The 20,892-nt window shown below is 49.8% G+C and overlaps 2 protein-coding genes across 3 annotated transcripts in view; one reads left to right on the plus strand and one right to left on the minus strand.

Annotated features, from left to right (window-relative positions):
• Nucleotides 1–6,695, minus strand: part of KIF5A (kinesin family member 5A) — a 32,063-nt gene extending 25,368 nt beyond the window's left edge. The window contains exon 1 of one of the 2 annotated variants that reach the window (XM_060113703.1): nt 6,651–6,695. Coding sequence is in view for 1 of the 2 variants with exons in the window: in XM_060113704.1 (XP_059969687.1) it covers nt 3,237–3,365 (129 nt within the window). In the remaining variant the exon portion in view is untranslated. Of the gene's footprint in view, nt 1–3,236; nt 3,585–6,650 lie in introns of those variants that run through there. The other variant, XM_060113704.1, reaches the window with a different exon arrangement.
• Nucleotides 6,214–20,837, plus strand: DCTN2 (dynactin subunit 2). Its single transcript, XM_060113706.1, has 14 exons — nt 6,214–6,395; nt 7,293–7,361; nt 15,785–15,881; nt 16,037–16,098; nt 16,431–16,529; nt 17,192–17,352; nt 17,544–17,694; nt 18,061–18,126; nt 18,335–18,373; nt 18,552–18,629; nt 18,720–18,791; nt 19,023–19,125; nt 19,242–19,333; nt 20,389–20,837. Exons 1-14 carry the CDS (start codon nt 6,360–6,362, stop codon nt 20,473–20,475), a joined length of 1,212 nt encoding a protein of 403 aa, XP_059969689.1. The 5' UTR covers nt 6,214–6,359; the 3' UTR covers nt 20,476–20,837.
• The last annotated feature ends 55 nt before the right edge of the window (nt 20,838–20,892 follow it).

Consider the following 20,892-nt stretch of genomic DNA (forward strand, 5'->3'; position numbering starts at 1 on the left):
CTTTTCTGCCTCCTTAAGAACCCACTTAACCATCAGGAGACCTAAGGGAGGTAGAATGTGGTAGATACTTGAATGAGGGAGGGAGGGAGGGAGGGAAGGAAGGGGAGAGACAGAGGAAGTTGGGGGAGGGGAGCGGAGAGGCTATCTGTTTCCCTACTGTCATCCCTCCCGTGTCTGGTATAGATGCAACAGCTCAGACAGCAGGCACTCTGCCCACCAAGACCAAGGCAGAGAGACACTTAAATGGGTCCACTTAAAAAGTCACAGTGGGGCTTCCCTGGTGGCGCAGTGGTTGAGAGTCTACCTGCTAATGCAGGGGACACGGGTTCGGGCCCTGGTCTGGGAGGATCCCACGTGCCGCGGAGCAACTGGGCCCGTGAGCCACGGCTACTGGGCCTGTGCGTCTGGAGCCTGTGCTCCGCAGCGGGAGGGGCCACGATAGTGAGAGGCCCGCGCACCGTGATGAAGGGTGGCCCCCACTTGCCACAACTAGAGAAAGCCCTCACACAGAAACGAAGACCCAACACAGCCCTAAATAAATAAATAAATAAATAAATAAATAAGTCACAGTGGATTCTGAGTGATCCAAAGAGCAAAACAAGGTGCACAGCACACACAGACAGTGACCCAGACACCCTTCTACTATGACTCAGGCCATTAACTTGGGCACAGCTCCATCCCCCAGATTCCTGAGAGAAGTCGTGGGGGGGCGGTGTGGATAAGGCTCACAGAGCTGTCTTCCCAGCTTATTCTCCTACATTTTGCCAAGCAGAAAAAGCCCACGAACATTAGGGACTCTGTAGCCCTGAGCTAGCCGCAGTGCAGAGAGGAGAGCCATCAGAGAAAGGAGCAGGGGTTGGGCTTGGAGAGATTAGCCTCTCCCACCTTCATCCTTCCCTCACCTTCCCAGACATCCTGAAGCAGCTTGCTCCATGAATTCCTCAGTTTCCCACACACTGGTCCCCAAAGGGAGCTAGAGGAAGAGAGAAGAAAGGGAATGGGAGATTTCTTTCCCTTGTTGGGACCCTCAAGGCACTCCTCAAAATCACTTCTCCTATAGCCCTCATCCTGCAGAATGAGAAATGAATAGAAAGGCTGGGAAGGCAAGCTCCAAGGATGCTGCCTGAGACAAAATGCCCCCCCCATAAGCACTTATCTTGGCAGGAGAGTTTGACAGGAAGGGCTAGGGCAAGGGAAGATGCAGAGCGAGACAAAGGTACAGCCCTGCAAACATCAGGCAAAACAGATAAGGAAGGAACAGCTGTGGAGTAAGATAGAATCTGAATTGGCAGGGGGCCCTGGGCCTCTCTTCATCTCTCCTCCCTCCCAACCTCCACCACGTCTCTCCTGTTTAGTTGGGCAAATCGGACAGATCAACACAACTCCTCCCAACATCACCCCATGCCCTGCGCCCACCATGCCAGGCTGGACGGCCCAGAGAGCCTAAAGGAGTTGGTTCAGATTTACCTAAAAAACCCAGAGCAAGGAAGCTAGCCTTAAAAGTGGACGCCTTTTGTGGATTTGTTCCTCCATAACTACCTTTCTCCTATTTCTCAGCCTTTATGTCTCAGGGGGCCCTCAAGCTCTAACTCTCACAGCTAACGCCCACTGTCCAGACTATTCAGAGAAGAGGCCCCGAGGGTTGATCCAGGCATTATTTTAGTCTGTCCAGACTGACCAGACTGCAAGGTCTAACATCCCTGAGACAAAGAGAAGCAGGGGCCCTCTCTATGTGGCAAACACACACATACATAAGCACACACACAGGGCGAAAGCACCCATTTGAGTCCATAGTGTGGGTGAGAGAGCCTGGTGACGGACTAGGGCCCTTAGGGACAGGACATGTAAGCAAGTCTCTTCCTAAGGCATGTTTACTCAAAGTCCCAATCTCACTGATTCAGAAGGCCCAGGCTCCCTCCCTTTTTTTTCCTTCATTCTTTTAACAAGCATGCCCTGTGCCAAGCACTGTGGATCAAAGACACATAAGAAGTGCCCCTGACCTTGAGGATGGTCCTTATATGGGCCTCTCCCTTCTCAAACTGGCTACAGTTTCCTGGCCCAGCACCCCTTAAGCCCTACTCCCTATTGGACTCAACCCCAGATCTTTTCACCCCATAGCCTGACAGTCCCAACCAATCTAGGAAAGGAGGGGTAGGTGAGGAATTCCCTAGGAATTCCTTTGGAGCCATCACAGATAAAAGTCCAGAACAGAAAACCGTGGAGGCAACGTGATACAGAAGGAAACACGTGAGCTTTGGAGTCACAGATTTAGGTTCAGATCCGTGAATTAACAGTGTGACCTTGAGAAAGTCATTCAACTTCTTTGGGCCTCAATTTCCTCATCTGTAAAGTGGAAATATTAATACCTTCTTCAGAGTGTTGTTTTCAAGATTAAATAATATATGTAAAGTAACAAGTACACAGTAAATACTAGTTCTCCTTCTTAACAAGGTCTCTTCCATGGGTAGGGCTGTCATGATGAGGTAGAGGAGATGGCTTGCTACTTTTTATTGGATCATCAAGAGAAAGGATGAATACGCAACTACTTGTTAGGATCTCAGGGTTTGGTTATTTTTATTTGTTAGGGTGATTTGGGGGGTCTGAAATCCTCTTCCTACTGTACCTGGGAGGGAAAGGCAGACATTTCCTTAGGACCCAGAGGCTCCCCCACCAAACTGGGTGTGGCACCAACATATTTCTTTCTCTGAAAACCCTTCATCAGACCTGTGCCCTCCCCCCAAGTCCAGGCTGTAACTACTTCAGGGGATGATGGAGGCCTTGATCCTAGAGTCCACTCTCATTTATACCTCCGCAGAGACCCTGGACTCCCCACCTCTCATCTAGCCCATCCATTAGTGTCCCCCTTCCTGGGAGGTGGGGGTAGAGATCTAAGCCAATAACAAAAGGAAGATGCGCTTTCCCTAGGGAAGAAGGAAAACATCAGAAAAACATGGGACTGGCTCTAGGGGTGGGGACGCTGCAGAGAGCAGCAAACGGGAATCCGGTTCCCTGATCGCGGGAAAGTAGCCCCCTCTCGCTCTGCAGAGACTCGGCCGCCGGCCTGGCCAGGCCACACCCAGCCATCCTGATGCAGGGAGAGGAGGGGCTGCGGCGAAAAGGATGGAGGATGAGCGATGGAGAGAGGGCGCAGAGACAGGCAGGGGCTGAGGCTCGGTAGGGGAAAAGATTCAGCCTCCCGCCCCCTCTCCGAAATTCCCTCCAGGGGCGGCACTCACCCCAATAACGACGCTGTCGTCCCCTTGGAAAATGGGGATGAACTTGTCGCCCCGCAGAATCTCGGCCTGGTTTAGGGGCCGAAATCGGCAGAGCACCTTGATGCTACATTCGTTGTTGGTCTCGGCCATGGTGGTCGCCGGCGTGGGGCTGGGGTACTTCTGCTGCTGCAGGGGTCGTATGTGCTCCGGGGGAGAGGGGCTCAGCTGAGGCCCAGGCGGAGGACAGGTGCTCGGTCTCTGGGGCTCAGAAAGGCGCGGCGGGCGCCTGGACGAAGGCTGGGGAACAAGGCCGAGGCGCGCTTCCTCGCTCCTGCGGCACCAGGATGCGGGCGACCTGGCAGTCAGTCTGGTCCTCTCTCGGCGCTCTGCCTCTCCGCCCCTTGCGCTGCAGCGCGGCGCTGCGGGCCTGGGAGGGGCGGCGATGGAGGAGCGGGGCGGGGCTTCCTTCGCTGGGGGCTGCCACTCCGCGGCGCCCACCGCCGAACCGCGGCACCTCTGCTCTTTTCTTGCCTCCTCTCCCCACCCCTAACCCTCGGAGATTATCTGGCCCTCACCCCATCCCCACCCCAGTCACTCACTGCGTCCCACCCCCTGGATCCCAGACCCGTCTGTCCCTCGCTCGGACTCCACCCCCCTGGAAGGGCTAAGGGATCCGAGGTGGGCCTGTCTACTGTCCGGGGAAGAGAGTCAATAGGGCTTACACCTCCTTTACTCCAAGGCATCCTTCACCCCCATCACAGTCCTCTCTCCAAATTGGGAGCACACCTCTCCTCCCCTCTCCCCACAACCCTCGCAAAGATTCCCAGCCCACTCAGCCTTCAAGGGCAGCTGCCTGCACCCCTATGGAGGTGGGTGTCCAGGTCCCATTTTTTCAGAGAGGAGGGTCAAGGGACGTCTGGCTCTTCCCTTCCCTTTCTACATCCAAAGGTGCACTCTACTCTCTCCCCAACATACACAATAGGTCCCCAGTTGGAAGGAAGAAAAACTCCTATTCTGGCCTATCAGAATTCAAAAGCAGGTAAAATTCTCATTTTTGCCTCATAGGTTGGGGCTGGGATGGAGGTGGGCAAGAGTAATTTTGCAAGAGAAAGGGAGTCAGAAAGCAGTGATGGAGGGGTGATGATGGCGGTGGGTAAGGCCAGAGGGGCTTTGAGAAAGGACCTCTAGAGCAGACATCTGCATTTGGGCTTCAGGCAGGTTTAGGCACCTATGTGAGTGTGTTTCCTGTCTCAGCACTGTTGGACAGAGTCCCAACACCCCAGCCCCTTTCTCAGGCCCTTCTGTTTCTCTCCCTTCCCTGGGAAAAAAAAAAAAAAAGAGCCAAGGCTAGAGATTCTGTGTCCTTCCTCCCCTCAGGTCAGACTCCTGCTGCAGCCCCTGGACAGAACCACCTAGAAACTGGCCAGATTGATTTTTCTCCACGTCACAGGGCCTCTGCTGGCCAACAGAGTTAGACTGCAGGAGTTGAGGCTCTAGGCCAAGGGGAGGAGCAGGGTGATGGGAGACGAAGGGAGGAGGGGATGGAGGTTCTGCCTAGCAATTGCCTGGTAAGTGTCTAGGGTCACTTAGATAACTATGAGGCAAGGAGGAGAGAAAGATGGCCTGGCCAGACGAGATCTAACCACTCGGGAGGCAGCTGAAGGGGTCTCCAAGTTGGACATTTACCCCTAACTCACCTTGAATCTTAAGGAAACTGAAGGAAAAGGGTTCAGCATAAGAAGCTGGATGGGAAGGCAGTAGGACTATGGAGAAAGAGGCTTGGGGAGGAGCCAGGAGAGGACACATAGAATGACAATGAGTTCCTATAAATTCAGAAATATAGGCATCTCTTCAGTCACTTGGTCTGGCACTATTTCTAATTGTTGCAGCATCCTGCAAGCTCGGGAAATAGCCCAACCTCAGGCGCCCAAGGGTTCCAGGATGGCATCCTTAGTGAAGGAGTTTCAAAATGCTAGTCCATAGAGGGTCACTGGTCAGAGAAAAAAGTTCATGTGTATGCATCCCTCCCCCAAAAAACCACCACACAGTGTGGAATGTGGTAAGTTTTTTAATAAAGCTGGATTTGTTGTTTCAAAGGACTGTCTTTTATTCTGAGAGTACTGTATGTCCTTCCATACTTTTCTACTAAGTAATGATGGTAATAGTAGAGAGTAGGTTTTATTTTATCTTTTTAATGTACTTACTCGGCAAAATGAAAAGGTAGCAATACTATGCCTATCTTCAAAAAGGTTTTTTGTTGTTTTAATTGTATTGAACTGTGAAATTCTAAAGTCTGAAAACCATTAGTGAAGGGATTAAGAGCACAGAAGGTATTCAGACAGACATGGTGCTACCAAGTGCCTATTCTATTTGAGGTAGAATTGCCAGATTTGAAAAACAAGAACAGGAAGCCCAGTTAAATTTGAATTTCAGATGAAACACTAATAATTTGTGTGTGTTAGTATGTCCCATACCGTATGGGACGTACTTATACTGAAAAGACTATTAGTTGTTTATCCGAAATTCACATTTAACTAGGTGCTCTTTCATTTACCTGACAGCCCTAACCTGAGAAGGTTACTTAACTTTCTCATTCCTAACATGACTAAATCTTTACTAAATTTTACTTGTTGTTATTGTTGTTTCGAAGCCCTGGCTGTGCCATAGCATGACTAGTTGTGTTATTTTTACCTAGTTATTTAATTTCTGGGAGTCCAAATTTATTCATCTGAAAAACAGGAATTATAAAAGCTCTTTCACAGACCCGACGTAAAAACGAAAGAAAATAAGTCGTACGAAGTTAACTCCCAAGGCGCGTTATTGTCCGTCACCCGCCCAAGCCGGATCGTCCAAGACTACATATCCCACAATCCCAGGCGGCGCTTCCCCGCCATTACGTCATTCCCAGGTCTCGTTCTCGCCAATCCCTGTCACTCCACGGGTGTGGTAGTGGGTTGTTCTCGCGACTTTTGCTTCACCCTTCCCCTGTACTAGTCCTGTCGCGAGACTTCCTACTCCTCCGCCTCCTCCGCCGCTCCCTTTGCGGCCGCCTTATCCTGGACCCGGACACAGCCTCTCCCCTACCCGAACACCGGCCCCGGCTCCACCGAGGCCCCGGTCCCCCAACCCCGCCTCGCCGCCGCCATGGCGGACCCTAAATACGCCGACCTTCCCGGCATTGTGAGTACACGGCCGGCCCTGGCTCCCCAAGACCGCGCCCCCGACCTCCTAAGGACCCCCAACAGACAGCAACCCGTGACCCTTCCCGCCTGAAACCCCTCCTCGGCCCCGAGGGCTCCCGCCGCTAGCTCCCCGACCGGCCGCTGCACCCTCCGGACTCCTTCGACCCGACTGGGTCGGGCCGTGGGACGGCCTACAAGGCCCCTTTCCGCAGTCGCCGGTTTCTCGGCTCAGAAATCATCTCCAGGCACTTACCACTGTGCTCGAGTGCTTCTGCCATCCGTGTCAACACCACTCGTGTCTCCCCAAATCTTCCCATGAGCCCCCCACCCCCTCCCGAGACACACACACCGGACCTATTTGGTGATGGCCTTCACCCTGGCAAGAGTGAAGAGGTTACCGTGACAGAACCCCTCTTGTGCCAGATGGAGAACTATGTTCTCTGGGGAACCTCCTTCCCAAACCCCCCCGCACAGGCCGGCATGTACCCTCCCTTTGTGCTGCCCTGCCTGCATTCTCGGGGTGGGGGTTGGGATAGGACCTTGGGTACTAAGGTCCTGAGTCACTCTCAGCCCTTGTGCCAGGCTAGTGTGTACAGGGCCTAATGATAGCTCCCCTTCTCCTGACATGAGTGCCGAGGACCCGCCCCGCTTCAGATTCAGGGTAACATCTTTGTCATCACTTAACGTTCACCATTAACCATCAGGTGTCCCCACTGTTATCCCCACCCCTCTGAGACATGGGAACTGACAGGCAGTTCACGGGGCAGGCGAAAGAAGGGGCGGAATCCTGGCGTCACAGCCTGCTTTCTCTGTTAACTTGTTCAAATGGAGTGGGGTCAAGGGTGTTGGTGGATGCTGGGTAGTAAGGTTGGGTGGTCACTGCTTCTACCTGCAGGCCAGGAACGAGCCAGATGTTTATGAAACCAGCGACCTGCCTGAGGATGATCAAGCGGAGTTTGATGCGGTAAGACTGTGCGCTGCCTCAGGACTCCTCTGGACTCTGACCTCTCTCCCCCAGGCAGGCCCTTTCCCTTTTCTAGTGAGCCACAGCAATAAGCGGGTATGCCAACCCAGCCTGGGTGGTATGTAGGTCGTAGGGCTTGCAAATGAGCAATGCCAGGAAGGAAAGTCAGGTCAGTGGAATTACAGCTAAGAGGCCTGGTACTTGGGCCTTTTAAATAAAATTGAAATATCTTAAAACAGGTTGGGGGCTAGTGACTTAGTTAGGGCTCTGGGTGCTAGTCCATGGTAACGAATCACGAATCCTGAGCACTTACAAACTGCTTGAGGTTAAGACCTAGGCCTTCTATTTCATAAAATATATTGCTCAGTACATGTTTGTTAGTATCCTAACAAGAGCCAGACTTTGAAGTATAGAGGAATACTCTTTTATGTGAATATACAGTATCCATTGGCCAAGGAGCAGGAAAATGAATTCGAGATTTTAGAAAGATAAGGAACCTGGTTAGGGCAAAACAAATTTGAGGAAGCGCATAAATCTTTCATATCAGCAGAGGAGAGGCCCTGGTAGCGCTTTCAGATTCAAGAAGAACTCAAGAGGAAGGAATTAGTTATGGACACATTTTAACCATAAGGGAAACCACTTAGCATTATTTATTGAATGTGTACATTCTCTGTTGATTTTTATGCAATGCAGAGGAGGAAATGTCCCTGCCCTCAAAAATCACCCAGACTAATGGGGGAGTTAGGATACATGTAAGAAACATGAAAGAAAAAACTGAGTGAATGAACTCAACATTGTAAAAATTCTATATGTAAGTGCCAAGGAGAGCAAAGATCTATTAACATGTCTTATAGGATGTGTTTTAGGTTCTGTAATTTCCAAGGAGAGCTGGGCTAGGGTCACACTGATGGTGTGAGATCTCAATAAAGTTGTGACCAAGAGTCAGTGGGAACAGGCTCAGTATGTGTGTCTGTAAGTCCTGTGGTTATGTCTGTGGGGCTGGTTAGTTCTGGAGAATGCTGGTGGCTGGCTTATAATGTATGGCTTGGCGTACTCACTTATTCCTTGTTTGATTTCCCCCACGTGGAAGTGGTTCCTACTTTGTGGGGAACACCTTCCCTGTTCCCTCTCAGAGTGGTGTGTTCCTTGTTGCTTCTGTACTTGCTGGCATGTCAGTCTGTCCCCCAAACTTGAGTATCTGGAGATAATGCAGATGTTGTCATTGCTCAGGACCTAGGTGTGGACCTGTCATTCTAAGAGGTATCTTCTTAGGGAGCAGTCTCTGACCTCAAAGGGCAGGAGTATGTATACCGAGGACTCCATTCTACTACCATAGTTCAGAGATTGTTCAACTCTGGCCTAGGCCTCTGCCTATAAAATATCAAGCCTTCATGGTGAGATAATGAGTGGAACTTTGTCCCTTTGTCGCTGGCTGTGATACAGACAGGTAATATCATAGCAGTCCCCTTTCCAAATGAAAAAATACATTGTAATTCTCCTTTTGAAGTTATGGGCTATCTCTTAATAAAAAGAACATGACCCTCATCCCAGGCATGGAAGAACTGAATGTGCAGCCCTGATTGGCTGTTCCTCCCTGCTGAGCCTGAGCAGCCTATTTTAGTAGCATCTAGTGGGGTGGCTGATGGGGAGAGCCCACCGTAAGTGTTCATTTCCTGCAGCATGTAGCCCAGGATGCCAGTATAGAAGTATATAGGAACTGGATGGTAAATACAAGAGGAGCTAAGTTGCCTCCATCACCTAAGGCTCAGCTAAATGACTCTCCATCGCCAGGGAGGAGTAAATGGGGTGGGGAGACCTTCAGCTACTTCAAGAGCCCTGGCGGGAGTGAGAGAGGCCTGAGATGTTTCCTGATGTCAGCTAATGTCTCTGGCCCCTGCATGTCCCTGTGGGCCTTAGGAGGGCAGCTTTCAGGAAGTCAGCTGAGTAATGGTTCTGCCACTGCTCTTAATACTGACGTATATGTGCAACTTGAGGAGCAGTGGGTTGTACTTAGACAATCCAGAAACCTCATTTCTGTGAGGCCTGGATTCTCACTAGCAGCCTGTCCCCTTCTCACTTACCTTCCCAAGACCTAGTACAGGTGACAGTGCACATCACCACTGTTGTGGCTGAACCATGAGATTTCAGTCACCTTCTTCACTCCTGGCAAGAGCATGTTCTGCCTTAGTTTCCAGATTATTTTCAACTTTAATTTTATTAGTTTTTGAAGTAGGTAATATATGCACGTAGAACAAAAAGTGTCTCTTCCCACCGCTGCCTGCCACTGCTTAGTTCCATTCCCTGGAGACAACCAATATGACCGGCTTCGTATGGAACCTTTCAGGACAGTCTCCAGATTTTTATTTAAAGAAATAGTCAAGGGGTATTGACCCTCACTGTCTTTTCACTTCCTTTCTCATTGCTCCACTGTGGAAGAAATTGGGCTGCTGAAGGAAATAATATCCTATAATAGCCCCTAAAGATTGTAATTGCTAGTTTAACTTAAACATTAAAGTTTGCGATTCCCATAGTGGGGAGGATGGGGGAGGAAAGTAGTAGAAGGTTTTATTTTTGGTAAACATGATCCTGATTTTCCTGCTATCCCTTCAAAACAATTTTAGCAGGAACTAAAATATTCTAAAGTGAATGGGCCAGAAAACCGCCCAGTCTGGCTCTTTCCTCCTCATTCTAGGAGGATCCCCTCTGCATTTCAGACAGTCCTGGGTTGATTGGGGTGATGGGCTTTTGGGAAACTTTTCTTAAAATGTCGTGTCAGGAAAGCTAATTCCCAATTGGAATTTCCTCCCCCCTGGGCCCACAGCCTACCTTTGGGTCTGTGAGGCATTCTGCTCATGGCTTTTGAACTGCCGGAGCAAGGGGAGTAAATTTAGAAAACTCACTAGAAACAGGATTTAGTTCCTCCCTTTATGCTGTAACTATCCCTGATGCATTTGAAAGGGAAAAAGTGACTTAGCCTTAGTTTGGTGGGTCTGTGGCAGAGGCTTCAGTTCTCCAAAGGGTAGATAATGCTGAAAACTCCACCAGCCTGAGATGTGAAATAGTAGGTTCTTTTCCTTACAGTTTGGGATGTCACAGAGTATGCTTGATTGTGTTCATTGACTATTGGCGCACTTGAACTTATCTGAGTTTTTCCTAATGCTTCCCCCATCCTCCCTCCTCACCACCTTGCCTGGACACTAGTTTGCACAAGTAAGACCATTCGATGCTTCTTCTCTGCATGTTTTTTTCATTTGCCATCTTGCATGCAATGCTCTGTCACTGTGCTAATGTTGCAGCTAATTGTTTTAAATTCTAATGCATCTCTAGCTGGGTCACTAAGGGGCCTGCTGGCCTCATGGTTAAAGATCCTTAATCAAGGTTTAGAAGCACAACTATGATTCATGGATCATTGTCTCTTCCCCTTGTGAGGTGTGCAGAATACAACTGTCCAATGGAGGATGGGATTGAAACATGGAGACTAAGAATGCTTCTGGACATGAGGCATTTAAGAGCTGGAGTTGGAAGGGGGTTGCCTTTCTCCTCCACAGAGTGAAATGGAGTTAAGAGAAAGGGAGTGACTTTTAGCCATTCTGGACAAGGGTGGAGAACAAGGGGGACAGCAACAGTCTTCACTTCTTGGCTGTATGTGGATTATACCTGGTAAAAACCTCATTTCAATATTCCCCTATGCTAAGCCTTTAGAGAAAGGTAAATGGGATAGGAAAGGGGTGTTATATACATTTTTAGGGTACTAGCTTGGGTTCTTTGTGCTTTCGTGCGTCTTTCTGTTTCTGTACCCCTCCTTTAGAAATGGTTGGATGGTCAGCACTGTGTTGGTCCATCCTGGACAGTTTTATTCTACAGCACTATCCATCTCCCTTGTCATCATGGTTCCGAAGTGCCCCTGGCTGCGGTGTTGGCACAGAGCCTAACAGGCTCAGAGAGCAGCAGTGACCTCTTCCCGTGTCTGATCTGGAACCTCAGGTCTTGCCCTCTGAGGCATAGCCACTTAGCCAAACAACCCTGGGGCGTCTGGGAGGTTATTAGTGAGAGGGACTGGGAGTCCTGTACCAGGTAAACTGGTACCTGGGATCAGGGCACTTAGAATTTTCTAATCAAGTTGGCTGGTGTAATAGGTTCCCATGGTGACTATTACTACTCCAGGTTACAGAAATTATCCCTAAAATCTCATTTCCCAACCCACGCACAGCTCAGACCTGGAGGTGATATATACTATTTACAAACAAATATACCACTTTTCCTTTTTTTGATTTTCTTTCCTCCCCCATTCTGCTTGTTCCTCATGATTTGAAGTTGAACTTATGGCCCATTGTCCTCTCTTTTTCCTTGAGTTTTTCTCAAGCTGGTTTTAGCTTGGTGAGGCAAGTAAGAGAAAGGTATAGTGTGTGTGCCTCCCCTTGTGTGTTTGCATGTGTGCACCTGTGAGTGCTTACACCCACTCTGCAGAGACATCCCAGCCTAGACCACAGGACCTGGATCCACCTCTACCCTGAGCTGAAAGAGGAGTCTCGGCTGGGCTGGACTCTGGCATGAGACAGGGGAATGGCGAGGTTGAAGTTCAGATGTATCTAGCTGAAATCTCTGGAGCAGGATGCAGTTGTTTTTGTCCCATCATGTGTTTTCATATACATATAACCATCCTCGACTTCCCACACTTCTGTCTACCCATCAGTAGAGATCCTGGAAAGGCTGTGCATACAGCTTGATTTCCTCTCCTGGCAGTTCTTTACCAGTCTTGCCTGGAAGTGGAGCCTTGTCTACGTGGCCTGGACTAAAATGCAGCCTCTTTGAGATACTCTCACCTTTCCCCCTTGTGTACCCTCCAACCCCTGTGAACCTTGTGAACGGAGGGTTGAAGAAATATGTTCTGCGCATGTCTGGTAGCTGTGAATCTTGGTGTCCTTTGGACTCTCTGTGCTACCACATCATGGCAGAATTGCTCTGGACCCCTCAGAGCTGTAGGGTGGGTTCCCAACCACTCAGGATGGGTATAAACACACCAGACTACACGAGGGATCAGGATTTGCCCGGCCTCTCCTCTGGCAACAGAGAATGAGGATGGGGCTTCAATTAGGTACTTCGTATTTCCTTAAACTCACCATCTGTACCTGACATATTTTGTTCTGCTTAACATAAAGTCATATCAAACCACCCACATGAGCACCCTCATTATGACTGATTCTGCCATCCAAATGCCTAATTCTTCAAAACTAGAGAAACCGAGAGATAAGAAGACTTGAGCCATGAACTCCCCCTTGAGAATCATGGACCTTCAATCAGCTACAGGTTCTCAGAATATCTTCACAGCCTCTGCTTCACATTCTGCCGTTTCTACAGCTTCCCCTCCATCTCAGCCTTCTCTCCCCCCACTTTCCTCTTCCATGCCACCAGCTTGCAACATCTAACTACTAGTTCTCAGATGATCCTGAATTGCTGCTGTTAATGGCAAAGCTTCATGACATCCTCACCACCAGAGAGGAAAGGGTCCCAAGCTCTTCTTTCTCTTGGGGTATGTGGTGACCCCAGCTGAAATTTCTTGGCCCCAAAATTTTGCTAGGCTCCCCTGGGCCCTGTGGTGCAGTATGTTTGAAGACTATCATGTAGTGCATGTGACAATTTGCTAATAACAATTTTGTCTTTTTTTTCCCTCCCTCACCCCCATGTCCCCACTCCCTTTCCTTTTAACTCTTTTGATTTTCTCACCTCTGGGGAAACCACAAGGAGCTGGTAAGAAGCCTGACCTTTCATGTGCTTTTTAACGGGGTGTGCTATGATGGGCAGTTGTTTCTCTGTCCTTTTATCTCTACTAAATCTTTTGTCCCTCTATTCAGCCCCAGCCCCAGCTGACCTTTTCCCATCTCACGAATCACTGTAATGACACTACCTCCAGCCCATGCCCCCAGATCTCCGAGTCACTGGCGGAGTAGGTGCCACCGGAGGGCTAAAGTATGCTGTCGACCTGAGTCTCCGGGGCCACACCCTCGGAGAGGCTCCAAGAGGATGCCAGCGTCGGGCAGCCCTTCTGACTCAGGACGTGCTCCTGCAGCAGGAATAGTGAGATGAAAGCACTGACCATCCCTGCTACCATCCCAGAACCTCTGAGACTCACGCTCTGTTTGTTGACCCTTTCTTATTCCACACCTTCCCTATTTAGGAAAGTAAATAAGAAAGTAGGTTCTCATCTGCATAGTGCCTGGCTTATAATAAGGGCTTAACAAAATGGTAGCTGTGATTAATTTCTTTCCTTGGTCTGTAGACTATGCCTCCCAAAGAGGTTTTTTTTTCTACCTCGTTGGCCTTGATCGGGACACTCCCAGGAGGAGAGGCATATTCTTGAGGGGAACTTGAGAAGGTGATGTTCTTTCCTGAACATGAGGCCTCAGACAAACACTTTAGAGGCCAGAGACCACACAATTATTTGGCCAGTGTGTGCTCTGGCCGTAACATTTCAGAGAAAATTAAGGAGAGACTAATTTGGGACCCAGTTGTTTCTTCCCCTAGGCACTTGCATATGGGACATCGAACCCTTTTATTTTCCCTTAATCTTTAGCTCTTGCCCCTCTGCCTAGCACTTCCCTGAAGAAGAGGTAAAGGTCGAAGTTGATATTTTCTCCTTACCCCCCTCCTCCCTTATTTATAAAGCTGCCACTCACACTGGTTCCTTCTGTAATAGCAGAGCAGAGATGAAGGACGGAGCTTGTGTCTGCTGCTCTTTCTCCATGTCTCTCCATCATAACTGCTTCCCCACCAATCAACCCCTACTACACACACGCAGACAGAGACTCTCAATCGTGGATACATATTAGAATGACCTGGGTAGCTTTTAAACTGGCCTACTACCCTGGCCCTACCCCAGAACAATTAAATCAGAATCTACAGAGGTGAACCCAGGCCTCGCCCCCGCCCCCCACCCCCCGCCTTTTCTAGGTGATTCTGTTGTGCAGCCAGGGTTGAGAATCATTGCTCTGGCTAAAGGAGGGAAGACTCTCTTTGCCTTCCTCCTGTGGAAGGTGGAGATGTCCACCCCAACAGAAAAGGATTCCTGGTCTCCTTCCACTTCCTTCAGTAACATAATGAGACCTGTCGGACTGCTGACAATTGAAGGAGAGACATGCAGTCTGGAGGGCGTGGTCTTGGTGTAGTTATTAGAATCTGAATAGCTAATAGATACCGAGTAAGGAGGGAACCTTTCTGCGTCAATTTCTAGGGTGAAATCTCTTTCACTTTCTTTACCACATCCCCTCTTTATGGAAGAGCTTCAGTGCTTGAGAAACAGCAGAAGGGTCAGGGAGAAGAGGCAGGTACTGCAGCTTCCCTGAAAAGATCCTGTACTATCTCCATTTCAGGACTTACCACGTGGCCTTTGCCCATGGGTACTCTTGGCAAACAGATACAGCTTATGCTTGTTGCTTCTAAGATGTCCCTTAAAAAGTAATACAGTGGGCTTCCCTGGTGGTTGAGAGTCCGCCTGCCGATGCAGGGGACACGGGTTCATGCCCCGGTCCGGGAAGATCCCACATGCCGCGGAGCGGCTGGGCCCGTGAGCCGTGGCCGCTGAGCCTGCGCGTCCGGAGCCTGTGCTCCGCAACGGGAGAGGCCACAACAGTGAGAGGCCCGCGTACCACAAAAAATAATAATAATAATAATACAGCAAGGAACTTCCCTGGCACTCCAGTGGTTAAGACTCCACGCTTCCAATGCAGGGGACATGGGTTCAATCCCTGGTTGGGGAACTAAGATCCCATGTGCCGCGTGGTGCGGCCAAAAAATTAAAAAGCATTTGCCTCTTCTCTGTATCCCCTGAATTCCCTGACTTCACGGCAGCCTGGAAACAAGGCTTCTGGTCAGGCCTTCTGCCAACCTTCCCTTTGTATCTAAGAGCTGGTATCTTCCCTTCAGCAGCTATGAAAGTCCTGATACTCACTCTCAGAGTTAGTAGCTTGATTGTCTCCTCTTTCCCTCCAGCAAGGATGGGAAGTTAGCTTGAAAATAGACTTCCTCAGCAGCAAGGAAATTTACTTTTAGGAGGGGGAGGTTAAAAGAAGTCAAGTTGATTTCTTGCCCTGAATGCATGGTGTGTGCCAGATAACTGGGAGGGCCCAGTTGGATTGGGGAAGGGGAGGGGATAGGGAGGCTTATGTACAGAATGGGCGGGGAGGTTATGCTGCCTCTGTTGCCAGTTGAATCAGGGTGTTAATATTTATACAACTGAGACTCCAAGTTTACCAGGAAGCTTTCATTTCCTAGGTTGAACCTGGGTCTGTAGCTTGGAGTGGAGCCGCCCTTCTTTCCCCTTGGGAAAGTACGGCCCAGTCTCCCAATGGTTTGGGGATTTTGTGGGGTCCGGGAAGTTCGAGGGTGGGAATGAGTCTGCCCCTGGTCTGAACTACCTGTTCCTGCAGGAGGAGCTGACGAGTACAAGTGTGGAGCACATCATTGTCAATCCCAATGCTGCCTATGACAAGTTCAAAGACAAGAGAGTGGGAACAAAGGGACTTGGTGAGACCCGGTTGGAAACTGGATGGGGAAGCCTGACCTCAGGCCTTAACTGACTTTTGCTTTGGGCTGTCTTATGGAAGCCCTCACAGTCATCTGAGACCATGACTGCCGTGGGTCTTGATCAGGCCCTCAATTCCATCTTCTTTTCTTGGCAGATTTCTCAGATCGAATTGGAAAAACCAAAAGAACGGGATATGAATCTGGAGAATATGAGATGGTTTGTTGTGTGTGTGTTGATGGGAATGGTGCAGCAGTCCTATCCAGCGGGCATTTAAGAGAGAGATCAAGGGACATAGTTGGGATTCCAAGTTTCTCTCTGGTTGGGGGCCCTGAGGAACCCAGCAGGATGCAGTTGAGGATGCTTTGTCCCCCTGCTGTTTGCTCTGGAGAGTCTCCAGGCCTCCAGCTATCTCCAGTTCTCCTGTACTAGGATGATGTGGATTCTGAGTTGGGTATGATACACTTACAAACTAGGCCTGGGGTTTGGACAAATTCTTGAGGTTCCCTCTACTGGGAGGTGTAACATCACCATCTGTGCTTGCTCTCTAGCTTGGAGAGGGTCTGGGAGTGAAGGAGACACCCCAGCAAAAGTACCAGAGACTGCTGCATGAGGTCCAAGAGCTGATGACTGAAGTTGAGAAAATCAAGGTAACTATAAACTCTTCTCCCCTCTCTGCTGTGACTTACATAGCGGAGGAAGACCTCCCAGCAGGAGGAGAAAGCTTCCCTAAGCTCCTGGATAAGGGGGCTGAGGTTTTCAGAGTTTAGAAATGCACATGAATTTATATTCAGTGCTATAGGTGGGTAAGGACCATCCCAGTGACTTTCAGCCACCGCTATTTTTTTTTTATAAATTTATTTCTATTTATTTATTTTTGGCTGCGTTGGGTCTTTGTTGCTGCACACAGGCTTTCCCTAGTTACAGTGAGCAGGGGCTACTCTTCGTTGCGGTGCGCAGGCTTCTCATTGCGGTGGCTTCTCTTGTTGTGGAGCATGGGCTCTAGGCGCCCGGGCTTCAGTAGTTGTGGCACACAGGCTCAGTAGTTGTGGGACATGGGCTCAGTAGTTGTGGCTCGCGGGCTCTAGAGCACAGGCTCAGTAGTTGTCGCGCATGGGCTTAGTTGCTCCGCGACACGTGGGATCTTCCTGGACCAGGGCTCGAACCTAGATCCCCTGCATTGGCAGGCGGATTCTTAACCACTGCACCACCAGGGAAGTCCTCAGCCACAGCTATTTTTAAGGGTCTTGATCTATTTTTTTTCCTTGACTCACTCTTGCCACCCCTCACTGTCTGTTTGTTTTCATACCAGACGACAGTGAAGGAGTCAGCCACTGAGGAGAAGCTGACCCCCGTGGTGCTGGCTAAACAGCTGGCAGCCCTGAAGCAGCAGCTGGTTGCTTCCCATCTGGAGAAGCTGCTGGGACCAGATGCCGCAATCAACCTTACTGACCCCGATGGAGCTCTGGCTAAGTGGGTGCCAGACTTCGTTGGGAAATCATTGGTGATTGGGGTGTAGGGGGACTCAGCCAGGTACTGACAGGGATACGAAGGGGAGAAGTGGCCTAGCTGTTCCTTAATGCCGACTGTGAGGCAGAAATGACAGTGACTGGGCTGACCCACATCCTTCAAGTCATGATATTATTTCTGGTTTCCTGACCCAGGCGCCTACTGCTGCAGCTGGAAGCAACAAAGAACAGCAAAGGGACTGGTTCAGGGGGAAAGACCACTAGTGGGACACCCCCAGATAGCAGCCTTGTCACTTATGAACTACATTCTCGGCCTGAGCAGGACAAGTTCTCTCAAGCTGCCAAAGTATGTATGTATGTATGTATGTGTGTATGTATGTATGTATGTATGTATGTAATGTTGGTGGAGGGGCCGGGGAGATGTGGCTCTAGAGACTTTCCTGCCTCCCTCCAAGGGATCACATCTGGGGAGAGGGTGCTGGGAATGCTTGATTCCTCTTGATGTCTCATTCTCCGTGTTTGCCTCACCGTCTACTTTCAGTGAAGACTTTAAGATTGTGACTAGGGATGTGTTCCAGGGAAAGAAGTCCCTTGGCAGAGCGGTGGGGAGAGGGTAGGGGAGTGGTAAGCAGACAAGCAAAGAACAGGATCTTACCTCCCACTGCAGCAGCAGGGAGGTGGATGGCAAATCTCCCCTCCTTCCTCCCCCTAGGTGGCAGAACTCGAGAAGCGCCTGGCAGAGCTGGAAGCAGCTGTACGCTGTGATCAGGATGCTCAGGTCAGGTGCTCTCCTATACCTAGTCTAACCCGCATATCCTGCGCCCTGAGGTCCACAGCATTCCACAGAATCCTGGGAGGAGTCAGGAAAGGGCTCCAGTTACAGGATCAGCCAGGGGTTGCCCACTAGAACCAGAAAGGATGGGGGAAGGTGGTAATCACATGGAGAGATAAGAACCACTGACTTCTTTCCTGCTTTTCCCCATCAGAATCCCCTTTCTGCAGGTCTGCAGGGAGGCTGCCTTATGGTGAGTGTAAAAGGAACTGGAGTGTTCGGATTACAGAGGAGATGTCGGGATTGGGTTTGCTTGGAACATTGGTTTTGGATCTGTAGCTCTTTATTAATTACCTCCAGTGGAATGTGGGGTGGCCTTTTCTGGTCTGATTCTTCCCCTTCATGAAGTTTGTCCTAACCCCCGCCCCCAGGAGACTGTAGAGCTGTTGCAAGCAAAGGTGAGCGCCCTGGACCTTGCAGTTCTGGACCAAGTGGAGGCTCGTCTACAGGTATTAAGTGGGGGGGCAAACTGGATTACAGGTAGCTTGGGACTCTGGAAGCCCTAGATGCCCTATCAACCTTAAAATCTGTGCTTTCAGAGTGTCCTGGGAAAAGTGAATGAGATCGCCAAGCATAAAGCTTCTGTAGAGGATGCAGACGCACAAAGCAAGGTCAGGAAGTTACCTTTCCTCCATCTTCATACCCTTTCCTGCTCCCTTATGTACACTTCTGGTGGTTAAGAGCAAAGCATGAGAGCACTGAATCCTCAGGTCCCTGTCTTCATAAGCTCTTAATAGCTGAGAAGAGGCAGTGCCTCCCTCTTGCGCCACCAAGTTGACCTTTCCAACCTTAGTGGTCAGTGTGTACTTCGCTGAAGGTTGGCCACTGTCTTGTCCCTCCAGGTGCACCAGCTGTATGAAACCATACAGCGCTGGAGCCCACTCGCCTCCACCCTTCCTGAGCTGGTGCAGAGACTTGTCACCATCAGGCAGCTGCATGAACAAGGTGGGAGGCCAGCTGCCAGGGGTGCTAAGAGGAATTAGAAAGTGGGCAGCTTTTGTCCCCTTCCCTCTGGTCTTGGATTCTAACGCCACACATACCATTCTGACCTTCTTTCATAGCCATGCAGTTTGGTCAGCTTATGACACACTTGGATACCACACAGCAGATGATCGCTTGTTCCCTCAAGGACAGCGCCACCCTCTTGACCCAGGTGTGTGCCCCTTTATTGGTCGGCTACTCCCCTTCCCCAGCACACACAGGCTAGGTTCTCCAGCTTCATCTCCATAGGGTTCTGCCTTAGCCCATTTGGTGGCATGGTGGTATGGCAGGGGCTGGGTTTGAGTCTCCATACTGTTTCTGAATGGTTCTGGGACGTTTGACAACTTACTTAATCTATGAACCTCCATCTTACCATCTGGAAAATTATACCTACCTCAGAGTTGTATGGATTAGGTGAAATAATATGAGTGAATTGTTAAGAGTTCAGTAAACCTCAGTTTTTCCTGTAAAACCTACCCCTTCACTCTGTAGTCACAGCTTAGTTTTACCCTCCCTGGGTCCTCAACCAGATGCTTTTGAGCACAGCACATCAGATGGAACATGGGCTTTGAAATCAGGAGCTGGGCTCCCACCTGGTTCTGTCACTTCCTTCCTGATGCTGGGCAGTGAGCCTCACCTCTTTCTTCATTCTCTTAGCAGTGCCCAGCACATAGCGAGTCCTCGGTTTCTGTTGGGGGCACTGTTCTCAGAGCTGGGAGAAGCACTAAAGGTGTCTTGTATCACAGGAGCATCAAGATAAATTTAAGTGCTTGGTATATGTTCTTCCTCCAGAGCAGTTTTCTAAAACTGGACCTGTGAAACCCTCAGGTCAACAAAATCTTACTTGTTCCTCATTACATAAAACAGATAAAAGAGCTGTTCTGGTTAAAGTCAGGACGGAAATTCTTAAGAAGCCTGCCTGCTTGGCAGACTCTGTGCTAGGTCCACGGTATTCCAGGGTAGCCTGGAAACTGGTGCAGTAACCTTCCCGCTCTTTTTCTTTTTCCGTTTTTCTTTTTTTTTTAATTTGGTCACGCCGCGTGGCTTGTGGGATCTTAGTTCCCCAACCAGGGATCAAACCCGGGCCCCGGCAGTGAAAGCGCTGAGTCCTAACCACTGGACCACCAGGGAATTCCCCTCCATTTCTTTCTTGTCTTCTGTAAGAGAACTTCTTCAGGTAAGCACCCGAACCTGACAAAGAGTAAAATAGCTCTGTCACTTTTCTAGGTGCAGACAACGATGCGTGATAACCTGTCCACAGTTGAGCGGAACTTTGCCAACATTGATGAACGGATGAAGAAACTGGGAAAGTGAGCACCTTTGGGAGATGGAGAACGGGGGTAATCCCTACCCCTTTGAACTCCGTTAACACCTTACACAGGGTTTCCCCTTAATCATAACTCTCACATCCCATCTGACACTGGGGGCAAGGGGTTCTTCTTGCATGTGGGGCTTACACCCCTCCTCTGAAGAGTAGTGGAACCTGAGGGATATTAGATGGTGGTCTCCCCTCAGGCCACGGGGATGAGGACGTGGGCCCAGCCACATGCCAGCTCCTGTCCAATATTGCTTTGCCTGGTGTGGGGAAGGATTGGATCCTGTCCTCCAGCACAGCTTCTGTGACTGATTGTAATACTGTACAACTGTTTCTGACCATTAAATGCTGTTGTACTCTGTGTGGCCTCTGCTGTTTCCTGGGGAAGAGGCAGCACTAGAGAGAGAGACATTCAC

Source organism: Mesoplodon densirostris, chromosome 11 (genome assembly GCF_025265405.1).
Source record: "Mesoplodon densirostris isolate mMesDen1 chromosome 11, mMesDen1 primary haplotype, whole genome shotgun sequence".
NCBI classification, from domain to species: Eukaryota; Metazoa; Chordata; class Mammalia; order Artiodactyla; family Ziphiidae; genus Mesoplodon; species Mesoplodon densirostris.

Bases quoted from the DNA above. Each gene is read 5' to 3' on its own strand.
- DCTN2 (XM_060113706.1), top strand. From the start codon at position 6,360: ATGGCGGACCCTAAATACGCCGACCTTCCCGGCATT. The intron at 17,353-17,543 runs GTGGGTGCCAGA...TTCCTGACCCAG, and splicing joins CCCGATGGAGCTCTGGCTAA to GCGCCTACTGCTGCAGCTGG. The intron at 19,126-19,241 runs GTGGGAGGCCAG...CTTCTTTCATAG, and splicing joins CAGGCAGCTGCATGAACAAG to CCATGCAGTTTGGTCAGCTT.